Source organism: Neospora caninum, chromosome XI (assembly GCF_000208865.1).
Source record: "Neospora caninum Liverpool complete genome, chromosome XI".
In the NCBI taxonomy this organism is placed as follows: Eukaryota; Apicomplexa; class Conoidasida; order Eucoccidiorida; family Sarcocystidae; genus Neospora; species Neospora caninum.
Window position 1 is genome coordinate 4,174,185 of NC_018397.1, and position 14,161 is coordinate 4,188,345.

At 54.9% G+C, this 14,161-nt stretch overlaps 2 protein-coding genes across 2 annotated transcripts; both read right to left on the reverse strand.

Annotated features, from left to right (window-relative positions):
* Positions 1 to 1,348: 1,348 nt before the first annotated feature.
* Positions 1,349 to 4,132, reverse strand: NCLIV_057890 (Protein-L-isoaspartate O-methyltransferase, related; the record flags this gene model as incomplete). Its single annotated transcript, XM_003885345.1, has 4 exons — positions 1,349 to 1,745; positions 2,194 to 2,335; positions 2,563 to 2,719; positions 3,209 to 4,132. 4 exons carry the CDS (start codon positions 4,130 to 4,132, stop codon positions 1,349 to 1,351), a joined length of 1,620 nt encoding a protein of 539 aa, XP_003885394.1.
* Positions 4,133 to 6,699: 2,567 nt separating this feature from the next.
* On the reverse strand, positions 6,700 to 13,142 carry NCLIV_057900 (putative WD domain, G-beta repeat-containing protein; the record flags this gene model as incomplete). Its single annotated transcript, XM_003885346.1, has 6 exons — positions 6,700 to 6,806; positions 7,120 to 7,456; positions 7,970 to 8,769; positions 8,962 to 9,460; positions 9,949 to 12,174; positions 12,576 to 13,142. The coding sequence occupies 6 exons, from the start codon at positions 13,140 to 13,142 to the stop codon at positions 6,700 to 6,702; spliced, it is 4,536 nt and encodes a 1,511-aa protein (XP_003885395.1).
* Between the last annotated feature and the right edge of the window lie 1,019 nt (positions 13,143 to 14,161).

Genomic DNA, 14,161 nt, shown 5'->3' on the forward strand with positions numbered 1-14,161 from the left:
ACCGCACAGCGGGGTATCCCTCGATACAACACGTTCTTTTGTGTCGACGAGGGAACTCGCACGGGGTGCACATTTTCTCTGTATCTCTCCGCTGCAGTGAATCCACCGTAGGTCTGGGAATTGAAGATGTCGGCGTCAGTCGGTCAACCACAGAGATTCCAACGTGCTTTGCTGCGGAGAGAGAAGGCAGGTCGGATCGATGCACACGTACGCACTGGGGGGCTCCACCGATTTCATATATCGTTCGTTAGTGTACAGTGCTACAAAAAAGAGGTATTCTCGTTTAACCAGGTGCAGCAACAGGACACCGCTTCTCTCTGTGACGAAACCCAAATTACCAGAAACGTCTAGCAAGGACACTCGTACAGTATCCGCATGCAAACAAAGAACGGCACCAACGCCCTTATTGGATCCGAGATCCAAGGAAGGAACCTCATGAGGGCAGCTTTTTCCAAGGAGTGCAGTCTTCGTGGTTTACAACATGAATGCCTTTTGATTACCGGATCCAAGTTGTGTTGTGCTCGTCATGAGAGTCGCAGGCGAAAAGGCGCCGCCTTGCTGTCGACCGCACACGTGAGGGTGTATTCTTACTTTTTTCTTCCAAAACCATCTTTCACCAGCCCCACATGTATAACACGGACAGCCGGTGACGCGTGCCCCAGTAGAGGCAACAGAACTATCCACCATCTGCGGGAAACGAAAGAATCGAAAGGGCTTCAACCTTTCGTGCCTCTCGATCGCCGACGTTTGTACCGTGAAACAGAAAGCGGCAGATATGCCGCAGGAATCGTTCAGTGACTCAGTCTGTTCAGCGTCTCGGGTGCGGTGGGTTCGGCTGTCGTCGCGAAAGGCACAGATAACGTTTCGGTACAGTCGTCCTTCGTTCTACGTTTCATGTGAGCGAACTACCCTGGTCGTATAATCTGTGGCCAGAAGATCTCAAGAATACAAAGAGCATCCCTGCCTGGGAAAACTGAAGCCTGGCTGCGAGAATGTGTATACGGAAAAACGTTTGCGAGTCCCGTCTTAGACAAACGCGCAACGTACGCGCCAGCCGGCGCTAAATCTACACTCATACACCGCACAGAAATATCTAATGGACATGTCGAAAATTTCCCTTTCGAAACTTCCCGAATAGAAGAACCCCGGCGGGAAACGAGAAACCAGATGCCGCCCAACGACCCCTACAACCGCCACACCGACTCCCACGACGAGCGCGTGCATCTTTACTCCCTGTTTACCCATGTGTTATTTTAAGTGGTCCCGGCAAAACAAAAACCGTTCCACCACTTATCGTTCTCCAAAACCCGTTCCACCACTAATCGTTCTCCAAAACCCGTTCCACCACTTATCGTTCTCCTTGCGTGCTTGATTGCTTGACTAGGGGGACATACATCACACCCATGAGTTTCTTCACACGGACGTTCCCCTCGCTGTCTTTGGTCACTTCCACGAACACCTGGTTGGGCTCCGACAACCAGCCTCTCCCCCTCGGCTGTCTATCGGTTTCGTTTTCCCCTACTCCCTCGAAAAGCACACGCCCGTCAGCGGTCGTTTCCACAGGCACAACCATTTTGCCGCCGAACGCCAGTTGAGCAAGCAGTTCCTTTGGAATCGCCGACGCAGCTGCGCCGACGTGAATCGCGTCGTAGGGACCATCTTCGGGATACCCTTTCCATCCGTCTCCGACACGGAGCCGGAAATGCGGGTTTGCGAGAAGGTCGGGATACGCCGCCTTCACTTTGCTGAAGAACGCCACACACACCCAGCAGACGCAAGAGGCACCTCAGAGACCCGGACGGAAAGACAACGAAAGACCGGTGGTCGCGTGTTCGTGAGGTGTACGTACAGCTCAGATGGGGCGCACCAGCTGAAAGCCGCCAGTCGTTGGTCGACAGCAAAGCGGCACGTAGACAGCGCCGAGAACAACACTTGGAGACGAAAGACGAAGCTGATTCTTTACCAGCATCCCCGCACTCAATCAGTTCCCGCCGACTCTGTACTTTTCACCCCAAAGCGGCACGACGGGGAAGAGCAAACGTCTTTGCTCGGTTCCTCTTCAGAGAGGCCGTATTAGATCGAACGTGAAAGTTTTAGCGTCGGAGCCTTTCTTTCGACCATTTCTCGTAGAAAAGAGCGGCGGGCTTTGTATTCCTTGGGTTCCGTCTCTTTTCCGAGTGCTCCAGTGCTTACTTGATAGAATACTTAACCAGATCAGGAAGATACTCGATTCCAACGGCCACGCCTTCGGGGGTGTCGGGATATGGCGAGCTTCCTGCGCCTCTCACACCAACCATGCGTGCCATGCAAGCAGTCAGGTAGCCTGAACCGGAACCTGAAAAAAAAGTGTGTAGGAAAACGAACGGGATCCGAATAAGGGACTCCGACGAACTAAAGAAACCGCATGCACACATATAAGAAGAAAACACTCAAGAGAGGAAGTATGCACATGGACGTGGACATATCAAACAAAAGCTAAGCTCTGCTTCTCCTTGAAGTTTTCTCCCTTTCCTTCTTCGGTGTTCGTTTCGCTTTTCAAAATATGTTTTGGTCTTCACTTACCGACGTCGAGAGCCCGATTCCCAGGAACGAGATGATCTTTCAAAGCTTCGAGAGCGGATGCATGCATATGAGGAGCCGAAATCGTCGCAGACGACACTCCCAGGGGCTGAGGCATATCTGCGTAGGGGCACACGTCGATGAAGTTCCCTCGATCTATCTGAAAAGGGAAAGATAACAAAGACACAAGGGGACGCATTCACCCCAATATGCCAGCGAACCCCAAAGAAACAGATTTCTCCGGCGATGGCTCCCGCCACTCGGATCTGCAGCTGTATTAGCACACATCCCATGCCCAGACGCCGCCCTTTTCTTGCTGATATTTTCTCCCAACCCGGTACGACCAAAGGGGACACGAATACGGGCTTTCCATCGGAAAAGCTTACGTCTGTTCCTCTATGTCATGCACATATACATCCAAATAACGCTTATTTATACGTATACAGATATATATAATACATAAGTAATACAGGCACATTCAGCATACACAGATATCTTTGAAATATGCGCGTTGTTCGTTTTGGCTTTATTTTGTTCATGCGTTATATGAGTAGGTAGTGTTACGTGTTTTATCTGTTACGCGTTGTCCTGAGTGCATTACGCTTGCAAAATTTTTCATGTATGTATATGGATGCATCTGCGATCTTACGCTTTTCATAGTGTCGTAGACCCTTTTGTCTCGAATGATTTTCGAGGCTCGAAGATTGTCGACGAGCTCATCGTTGCTTGAGCCTGAGCAGCGCCAAGCCATGGTGCCTCTCTGCTGCCTCTCTGCACTCGCAGTTACGTCGTGGCCACCCTCTCCTTCCAAAGACCTTGTGTCGAAGTTTATCTCTTCCTCGCTCTCTTCGTCTTCTCTCCTAGCTTCTCTCTCTTCTTCGATCTTTTCGTCTTTCTCTTCTTTTTCTCTGTAGCTGGCTTCTGGCGACCGTTCGTTCGTGGCAAAGTACAGCAGCGGCGCGCCTGACGGGTCGGGGACGGAAGGAGACTGGAAAGGAAGAGAGGCAGAAGACCCCCACGTCAGATCTCGCCCCCCGGCTCTCGGAACTCGTCCGTCTGTTGTGGCGCTGCCCGTTTGTTCTGCAGAACTGACTGAGCGACGAAGAGCGGCAGGAGCCGAAGGAGGCGACAGCAGCGGCGAGGCAGAGAGAAACGAGAGATGAAGGGAACGGAAGAGAAGAAGGTGTCGGAGGAAAGGCGAGACGGATAATGAAGCCCGCGAGGCAAAACGTTCCGTCTGTGAAAGCGCTGCCGCTTCCAAAGACAGTTTCAGATCTTCGCTCCGCTCAAACGCAGAAGGAAACAGAGACGGCGGGTGTGTGCGGGAAGATGGCGGTAACCCTGCGGCGTCTGTGACGACGGAACACGCAGTAGAGGTCGAGGTGGCGAGTTCGCCCCGAACGCCCGAGAAAGAAAGCGACGGGAAAAGAAACGAAATCGCGAGCTGCGCCAAAAACACACGTCTAGTCGGGCGCGTGACACTCGCGCGAGGTGGACATACACCGGAACTGAGTGCCAGCGTCACCGCCACAGCACACGCGCGAGGAGCCGGGAAACTGGACGGAAAAGGCATTCTTTCCCGGGTGGACCCTGCGGAAAATCATCACTTTTTCGGCGCCAGACTTGCTTGCTTCATTAGACGTCACCGAAAAAGGAAATTCACGACGTTTGGTGTCAATTTGTGTATATCGGTCGACAGCGACTCGGCCGGCAACGCGCCAGAGCACACGTACCAAAAAGGGCATGCAGAGGAGGTAGCTGTTTCCTTACGCTGGCTAGATGGTCAACGCGAGGGACGAGGTTCTCGTACCTTCGATTCGGTCCAGAAAAAGAAGCCTGAAAGTCGAAAATCACAGTTCAGCAAGTTCTATGGAAAGAGAACTCCTGAGAAACTTAGTTGCGAAAGTTAGAGAAAACAAGGGAGACGAGAGCGGAAGACACGGCGGGCAACCGTACCTGAGGCACCTGAAGCGCGAGACTCACCCAGCCGGAGACACGATTCTTATACGGACTCGAATCATCGCAGGCCGACAGCCAAACGCTTCCGTTCTCTATTATCGTGGGCTTCTCTCTCTAGCTTTACTCCGATATTCCGACCAGAAGCCTATCAGCTTACGCTTCTCACGCTGATGCATACATACATAGTAGATACGTTTTTTAGAAAGATACCACATGTCTCTTAAGAACGCCTTCGTCTATCCAACTCAGTCGTTCGCCGATGTGACACTGCTAGGACTCTCCCTCCCACCTGTGCCCGAGGTTCTTTCTGGTGCATTTTGTGATTCGTGTCGATGCTGAGGGAAGGCGAAGACGAACCGTTGTTTCACGCCGCCAATCGGTAGGACTCCACTTGCATGTTCTGGGAGAGAATCCAAAATCCCAGTGTACTTGTGTCGTATCCCGCCGTTGGCGCGTCAAATCCCATTGAGCCTCCACGCACGTTCATCCAAAAATATATATGTATGTTCCATTAAGTAACAATATCTATGTACATATATATATATATATATATATATAGTAAATATATGCGCTCACGGTCATTCGTGTAACGATCTCCATGCCCACATACAATTCGCGGTGGCTACAAATGTAAATATTTACATATATATCCAGTGAGAGAGGGGTGTAAACGCGATAGAGAAAGAAGTAGATCATTTCAGGCGAAAGATGTTTGGTGGCTGAAAAGACTGCAACACGCTCACTATTGTAGCGACGTGTCCTTTCATGTGTATCGAGTTACAGAGGATTACACAAAAATCTGCTGCAGTTTTGTGATTTTGGTTTTGACGAGTCGGTGCTTTTCTACCTTTCCTCATCAGAGAATATAGTACGACCACGTATATCTTTGAGGTTTGCGTGCGCGTCTTTTCTCCCTCGTGTCTGTGTTGAGACAGACCTCTACTATTGCTGTGGTCGTGTTTGCCCCTACACGTACGGTTCGTCGGTCAAAGGGGACTCATGTTTTTGCCTTTTTTTCCTTCGCTGCAGTTCACCTTTTTGTGGGATTTCTGTGCACATGCGGCTGTCTACCGATGATGCTAGGCCGCGGTCGCCTTCTGTCTCCGCTCTGACTCTGGGCCAGCTCTGGCGTTTGTTTGCCGCTCCACATCTGCGAGGAGTGCTGGTGTTTGGAGAAAACAGTGACTGCGTCTTTCACTGGCGAGAGGAAGGCGGCGAGAAAGTGTCTTTCCCAATCTTGCAACTCGTGAGAAGAAATACGAAGCCGAGAGAACGATGCGCGATGACACTCAGAAGCAGCGAGACAGAAGCTGACCAACGGCGAAGACGGGAAACTTCTATTGGAGACTGAAAAAGAGGGAAGGCGGGACGAACTCGTTGAGGAAGACAGAAGCGCAGTTGTGCTGCACTTCACCTCGCACAATCGCAACGCGCCGTGGTGACGAGAACGAGGCCGGCCGCTCAATTAAAGAAGAACAAGGTCAGAAACGACAGGATGAGAAACAGGAAAACGAAGCCATGGGCCAGCGCCGAAGATGGCTAGGACTGGAGCGAAAAGAAAAGGGGTACAGAGACGGCGAATTCCAGTCTCGGGCGAAACGCGAAAACGCTCTAAAAAGACGGTCGACGAAAGACGAGGAGAGATACGTCCCCCCAACATAGCATCCGGAAAAACAGAAGCACGACGCAACTGCTGAAGGAGAAAGCGCATATCATGGAAGCAAACGGTGAGGAAATAAAGGGTCAAAACGTCACTCAGCTCGACCTCACATAGGAGGGACCGTCAGACACACTTATGAGCCTTTGTAGACTCAGACAAACAGAAAACACATCTGAACCTGACCTACATCTCCACACATGCACACATATTTACAGATACGGAATTACGGAATGATGTATGAATATACGCTTATGGGTCTAGAGATGCAGGCGACAATATGTGCGCGATAACCCTAAACTCATCGACGGATCTACGAGGAACGCAGAAGAGTCTACGGAGAAGCTGGTTGTTCCAGGCTGAGCAACAGCTTGGGAATCCTCGCCCAACCGCGCCGAGGCACTACCAGAAACGAGCACGAGGCGACGCAGAACAAAACGAGGCTGAACAGCGACAAAGAAGACCAGACCCAACGTGGACGGAGAATCGAGCGCTCCTCAACTGCGAGATCTCCGTCCCGTCGCTCAATCCGATTCATCCGCGGATTCATCCATCGACGCAACGAGAGAGGCAAGGAGGCGCTTCGGCGCGCGTTTGATCGTCGCTTGCTCATCTCGGGCGCGAAGATCGTCTGGAAAGGACACAAGGCAGACGCAACGGCGGCGAATGCGTACGGGGAAGACAATCCGTCAACAAAGCTCACATCTAGGTGCCCACGCAACCCTCCAGATAAAAAGATAACCACGTGTGTATCCTAGAAAACGTTAAAGGTATAGGTGTGTGTGTTTGAAAACCTTTGGCCCGAGAGTCTATTCGTCACACTGTCGCCTAGAAAAAACGAAAGGAAAAAGAGAGAAAGAGCGGGAAAGGATGAGAGAAAGAGATAAGGAACTGGAGGGAAACGCAGGCTTGAAAGTGCGCGATCTTCCGACTCGAGCACTTACCTGCGTCCCCTCGAAGTCTGTCCAGCTCCGCAGTTCTCGAATGATCTCGTCTTTGCTTTTTCCGTCCCGGTTCCTCTTCCTCGCGGTCTTGCGTCGCCGCGAGCAGCTGACCGCACAGCGCCTTTCCATCTGCGTCTTCTTCACTCGGTTCGTCGTCGCTCTCTCCCTCGCGCGCGTGGCCCAGCAGTCTCTGCACGAGCACGCCAGGGGCGGGCGTGGCGAGGTCAGCCGACTCACGGTCCCCGAAAGGCCCATGAATCTGAGTCTTCTCCCGCTTGGCCTTCGCCATCGCTTGGCAGAAGAGCGGTGCAACGTCGGAGACTCGCGAAGCCCCCAGCTGCGCAGAGGCCCGAAACGCCGAACCACACGAAAAAAACAGAAACACATGAGTGCGTGAGACACTCAAAAAGCTCGACACACGTGCCGACAGAAAGACATATATATATATATATATATATACATGTATATCTTTGCAATTCTGTGGTTGTCTCTATGCACACAAGTGAGACAACCGGGATCCATGAGACGAATAGCAGTGGTTATTCATGTGTCTCGATGCAGATCTACACAGGGGATTACTCGCACAGTTAAACAAGCATGCATATATAAATATATATATATATATATATATATATATGTGCCTATTCACTTAGTACAATGATATACAAGACATGTGAATCCAAGGGCATGACCGGCAAGAACTCGTCGTTTACGTAAAACTGCGTTTGCACAGAAAATTCTGTTCAAGGTCCCCTGACGACTCGGACTCACAACTCACACATCTCCCTCGTTCCAGTCATGTGTGCCTGTACACCGTTGAAACGAGAGTGGCTTCTGTGTTCTCACTTACGCGTGTGTTAGGCTTCTTGTCGCTGTCGCCAGACACATCCTCAACTTCTCTGCGTGATTTCGCCCGCTCCACCTGCAGAAGCTGCTGAAGCTTCCTCTTCGTCTGCATGCCCTCTTTTCCGGGCTCTTCAAAAAGATCGACAACGTCCCCGACCTGAGGTGTACCTACACTCGACGAGGGAGGAGAGACAGCGCCAGCAGGCACGCGAATCGTTTCCAGTTGGAACCGGGCATTCAGCAACATGAGAACGCTTTCTTCTGAGTTTTGGATCGCAGCCTCGAGTGGCGAGGCCGAGGACGGAGGCAGAAAGCAGCCTGCAAGAATCGCTTCCCCCAAACGTTTCCTTTCCTGTTGCCACACGCAGTGTACGTACACCCCAGATCCGCCGTGTCCTGCCTCCATGTCCTCTCTGCGGTCGCCGCTCGATTCAAGAGGCCCGAGAAGCGGAAGCAGGGGCAATTCGACTTTCTCGCTGAGTTCCCTCTCGCCTCCGCTTTTCTTTTTCTTCTTCGTCATGCCTTCGGCCTGTGTGTCTCGGCTATCGCACGGCTGGTGCGAGAGGGTGAAGATGCGCAGCTCGTGGGAGGGGAAGACAGAAGTCGGCACGGTCTGGGTGTCGCGGTCACCTTCCACTGCTGCCTTCGCGTGGCCTCTCGTTCGCTCGCCATCGCTCGCTTTTCCAGTTTCTGCACGTAAGCATTCTCCCTCGTCGGCGGGAGGCGCAGTGAGTTTCGCGAGGACGACTGAGAAACGCATGCCTCCGCCCGGCTCGACGAAGAGGAAGTCAACGATGCCGCCGTCTGTGCACAGACACGACATGCGAAGCAGAAGAAAGGAGAGCAAAGCGGCATCGAGGTTCACTCGGGTCTCACGACAAACACTAAACGCACTTCACACCCCCTAAAAAGAGACGCTTATTCGCATCCTAAGCAGTTCTGTCTCATTCTTCAAGAGTCCGGATCACACCCGAAACAAGACACGGCGAGGCTTACCATCATAGAATGTCTTCACCCAGCAGATATTGAGAGAGAGGAGGTCGTACAAGATGACGCATGTAGTCGTGCCCGCAACGAGGAAGAGGCCGTACGCCGTCTCCAAGAGAGCGACTTTGTCGCAAAACTCAGTGCCGGCTTCTTCCTCGACTCGCGCGTCGCTTCCTTTCGCGAGTGTTTGCGTCGCCGTTGCGCGGTCGCGTGTCTCCCCCGCACATACAGCCGCCATTGAACGCAGCGTGGCTGCTTGAGGGAGGCGAAGCGACTGAGAAAGGACGAACGACGAAGCCTTCCAGAGAGTGATGAGAGACCCGCCGTGGGCAATGGCGAGGAGAGAGGCATCCAGCGAGAGGGAACAGGAGAGCGGCGCCAGGCCGCGGTAAGAACCTTCCAAGATGCACGCGAAAAAGGAAGGCGCGGAAGACGAAGACGAAGGGACAACTTCCCGCCAGGCTTTGAAGTACGTGTCCAGGGACAGCGTGAAGAAGAAGCGGGGATCCTGAGAAGAGAAAAGACAGCGAGCTTCCCAACAGCGACGTTGCGGCACCCAAGCAGGAAGGCACCAGGGAAGGGAACCAGAAGGCGACGGAAGACTGGGGGGATAGGCCACAGCCCACGGGAGCAAAGCGAGACGGACAGAGGGAAGGGAGAAAGAGAGATTAAGCTACAACTAGAAGAGACCGACAAGGCGCATCCGCAGATGAGACTGCGTCCCAGGGAAAACTGGAAACGGGTGAAAACACAAGAGAACCGAGAGCGGTGAGAGGGAGATCAACCGCTGTTCGCACGACCGAGAACACGGCGACCACGCGTCAGAACCTGGGCGAGAAGGCCGAGGTCCCCTACGCGCTCTGGTCTCTCGACAGCTGAAATCTCGTCGACGCGCCGGAAACATTCACAGACACACACGCATCACAAAATCGCTGAGATCTCGGCTCGGTCGGCTTCGACTTTGTCTTTCTTCGCGCTCTACTCTCCCGTCCTTACGCGCGTGTGGGGCTGGAGTGCTGTGACCTCGTTGACGTGAAAGTCGTCGACGCGCGTCTTCACGGTGAACGTCCCCGCTTCGTCTCCCTTTCCGTCCTTGTCGCCAGCGTCAAAGACCCAGAAGGTGATGCTGTGGCAGCGGCCATCTGCGACGGCGGCGTCCTCGATGCGCTTCCTGCGGATGCTCGACTCGGCGTCTCCGGTCGCGCCCCGGGGGCCTTGGGCTCCAAGCAGAGCTTCTCCGACTGCCGTCGACGCGCCCCGGCTCTCGACGACAGCCAAGCTGCTGCCGCAGACATCGGCTGCGGCGAACCGGACCTCCCACTGCGAGGCCGAGAAGGCGTCATCGACCCGCGAGGTGTACATGCGTTGGGGCCTGACGGGGAGGTGGAGCACGTGTTTGTCCTGCTCGGCATCGTACACCTGCAATCGGGCTGCATCGCTACTGAACAGGAGCATCCAGTTCCGCTCCCTTGCTGCGTGTTTCGATTGCACAGACCCCGCCAGTCGGACGCCTTCCTCGGCGGAGTCTCTGTACCTTCGCGTCTCCGCCGACGCGCGACGCAGAAAGGTAGGCACGGCCAGGTGCTGCTGAGCCGCCTGCTGGCGAGCCCTCGAAAGAGACAGAGGAAGAAGGGGAGAAAGGACGAGGCCTCCGCGCGAAGCGGGAGAAGGTGCGAACCCAATCGGAGGAACCGAGGACGAGGAAGCGTGCTCGAAACGTGAGAAGAGAGACGGAAGAGAAGGCACGGAAGCGCGCGTCGCGGTTGAGTTGGCTTTGTCGCCACAGAAACAGCAGACGCCCGGCTCGGTCTCTCGATCCGGATTCCCAGCTGGCTTCTTCTCTTCTTCGCCGTCGTTGTCCGGCCGAGGCTTTCTCTCGCCGTTGCGCAAGGCGTCGCCTCCGCGTGCAGCGGCGCGACACGCCGCGCACACGGCGGGGGTCTGCGTGGAGCCTTCGCTCGCGCGCGCGTGGGCGATCGCGCTGTGGCCCGCGGAGAAGCTCGCCGAAGCGTAGGCGAAGGCAGCGAGCGGGAGATCGACGCCCTGGACGACTTTGGAGACCTGGAAGTGGACGAGGTCGACGAGCTTCACGGAGTTGTCTCCGCAGCTGACAGCGACTCTCTCGGATCCCTCCGCGTTCGCGTCGAGAGGAGCGAGTGAGGAGATGTGGAAGATTGGTGCGCCGAGGCGAGGGAGAAATTGGCGGTGGAAGGCTTGGCGGATGTGCCAGAGTACCAGGACGCCTTCCTCGCCCCCGGAGAGGAGCAACATCCCATCGGCGGAGAAGGCCAGCGCCGTAACTGCATGAGCATGCCAGTGGAGAATCACGGGAGACAGCGAAGCAGAGCTCGCGCTTTTCTTGCCGGACGCAGAGAGGGCTGAAGTCTGAGCCCCGCCATCGGTCGAGATCCCAGAGGCCAGCGACGAGGAGAGATTGAGAGGCGGAGGCAGCAGCCGGGACGTGGCGTGTCGCTGAGTCGAGTTCTGTTTCGCGTCTTTCTTGGTCTTTCCTTCTGGAGCTTCGCCCTTGCCGGCGTCTCCGGGTTCGCCGACGGCGCGACGCGCGCTCACATCCACCCCCAGAGACAGAAACGGGCCAAGATCGTTGAGACAGAAAAAGGCCAAAATGCGCCCAATGCGGTCACCGGCGACGACAAAGTCGTCCGTCGGGTGTATCGACACCTGGACCAGGCGGTCGACGTGCCGAAGCGGGAGGAGGCGGTCGAGTTGACGCGAGAACAGGAGCAAGCGCTTCCCGGAGGTGACGGCGACGAAGGCCCCGCTGCGGCTCACGCAGAAGGCAGTCGGCGGAAGCGAGAGAGAAAAGAGAATTTGCGGGTGGAGGCGGAACTGCGGAGAGGCGCCCGAGAGAGCAGAACACAGCTGGCTCTTTGGGGGCGGCGCGAGGACCGAGCCCAACGAGAGCGTACATACAGCGTAGGTGGGAGCAGGGCGGGGCGCAGAGGCAGACCTCTGCGCTTCGCGCTCGCCTTGCACGAGAAGAAAGACCTCGCGTGATCCAGGAGCGCATGCCGCCGAAAGGACGGAGAATCCCACGTGGATTCGGTGCAACAAATAGTCAGCAGATGAGGGCGACGAGGGCAGGAGAGGGTGGACTGGAACTGACCAGAGACAGAGGGAGCCGTCGAGGGAAGCAGAGAGCGCGAGAGACGACGGGAGGTGCGGAGACGCGTTTGGCGGAAGAGCGACGACAGACGTGATCTGAAAGGAAAAGCGGAATGCACAGAGGGTAAAGGAACCATCCACGGAAGAGCTCACAGGCGTTTTCTGCAGAGGAAATAACGAAACGCATGCTCGGCGAAAACGAGAAACCGGCATACAACTACATGTGCATATACATATGTATATATATGAGAAGAGAGATAGACATGCGAAGAGGAAGTGTCGCCTAAGAGAAAATACACGGCGAATCATCGTGCCTGCGCTGGTCTCGTGCCTACATAACGGGGCATGCTACTACGATTCGGATAGATCTGGGTATGTATTGGTGGTGCCGGCCGCTCGGCAAAGGCGCCCCTCGAGAAAGGAGTCGCAAAGATGTAAGAGCGAGCGTGTCCCCCAGCAAGTGCGGCGTTTCCCATGTCTCGTGGACTTGGTCTTACCGTGTCTGAGTGCCCACGTGTGACGTAGAGAAGCCGTCCCGTTTTCGCCGAGAAGAAGCAGAGCTCTCTCGTGCATGCGCCGGCTTTGTCGTGTCCTTCTGCGACGAAGTCCTCGCCTCTTGGAGTGGCAAGAACCTTCCCGCCGCACAAGAACGCGGAGGCTCTGTGGACGATACTTCCTCCGCCCACGCGCCACGAGGTGTTTTTTCTATTCACTTGCTTCGAAACGGCATCGGAGAGAGCCGGCCCTTCGTCGTCAGCTGGAGCGGCCTTCGTTCCCTGCTGAGAAGAGAGATGAGACGAGGGCGAGGAAGCACGAGAAGAAGTGGCGCTGGGGGACCTGGAACGAAGTGTCTCTGTGGGCAGGCTCAGATGCTGAGACGGTGCCGGATTTGGATCGTCTTGAAGGCGTTCTTTTTCTCCAGCTCTCCGTTTCTTCTTCTGTGCATTCCGGAGTTCGCTGTCTAAACCCCGCGCGTCTGCTGTCGCCGACCCGCACTTTTCAGCGTCCGTCCAGTCGACACTCTCCATAGCCGACTCCGTAGACTTCCGACTTTTCTTCTTCATGTTGGCGAGAGCTAAAAGACAGGGTGAGAGGGGGAAGGCGCGAGGCGTTCGTCGACACAAAGACAAGAAAAAGAAGGCAATGAGCAGAGGGCTGCAGGAGGATCACGGAAGGTCGAAGGCCGAGGACAACGGGGAAGACTTAAAAGGCGACAGCCAAAGTAAGCGGGAACGGGGAGGCAACGACGCGATCTCAATCCAGGAGCGGAAAGGACACAATATAAAATTACAGCAGAAAAGGCCACATGAATAAAAATGCGCTGAGCCCTGCAAAGATGTCTGCGGAGCGCGTGATTTCCGCGTTTCTCGTGCTGCGCAATCGATGAATCGACGTTTTCGCAGATGCTCTCTCTGCCTGGCGGCTAAAAGGGTTGGAGGGAAATGCGAAAGACGGCGAGAATCCCCCCCGTTCCCTCTGTCTCAGCCGTCGCACGAGTCTTAGAAGTGCCTGTGAAAACGCGTAAAAAAATGAAAAAAACGAGCATTCTTTCCCTTCTTTTTCGCCCGCGTGTGGGGCCAGCGCAGAAGCGTGAGAGAAGAGTTCTCTTGCGCGATATCGCTGGGGTGTACATACACCTGGATCGAAGCCCGCGGGAGAGGGTTTCTGTGCGCATTCTCTTTCCGAAAGCGAAGAGAGCCAAGCACGTCAGAGAAGCCTATCAGGGGAAAAAACCTTCTTGCTCATCAACACACGCCAAGCAGACGCTAGGAAAAGCCGGCTTTCTTGCCGTGCAACTCGTCCAGAGAGAACGGCCATCACAGCGCGACCTGTCTCGCGTTCGATTTTCGCGCATGCACCCGCGCGGCTGTCTCCCGAGGCGCTCGCGCAAAGCTGCCACATGGTGAAAACCCGAGGACGATGCTTGGTTGCGCAGGCGGTCGAGTGCACTCGGATCCTTCTGGCCAGAGCGCGAGGCGAGAGGCTCGTCCGATTTTGATCTTTGTTTTTTTCGTCTTGTGAACTTTGCTCCCCTTTCGTTTCGCCGGAAACGGAAACAGCCTCTGCGCAGACCCGTGCAGAC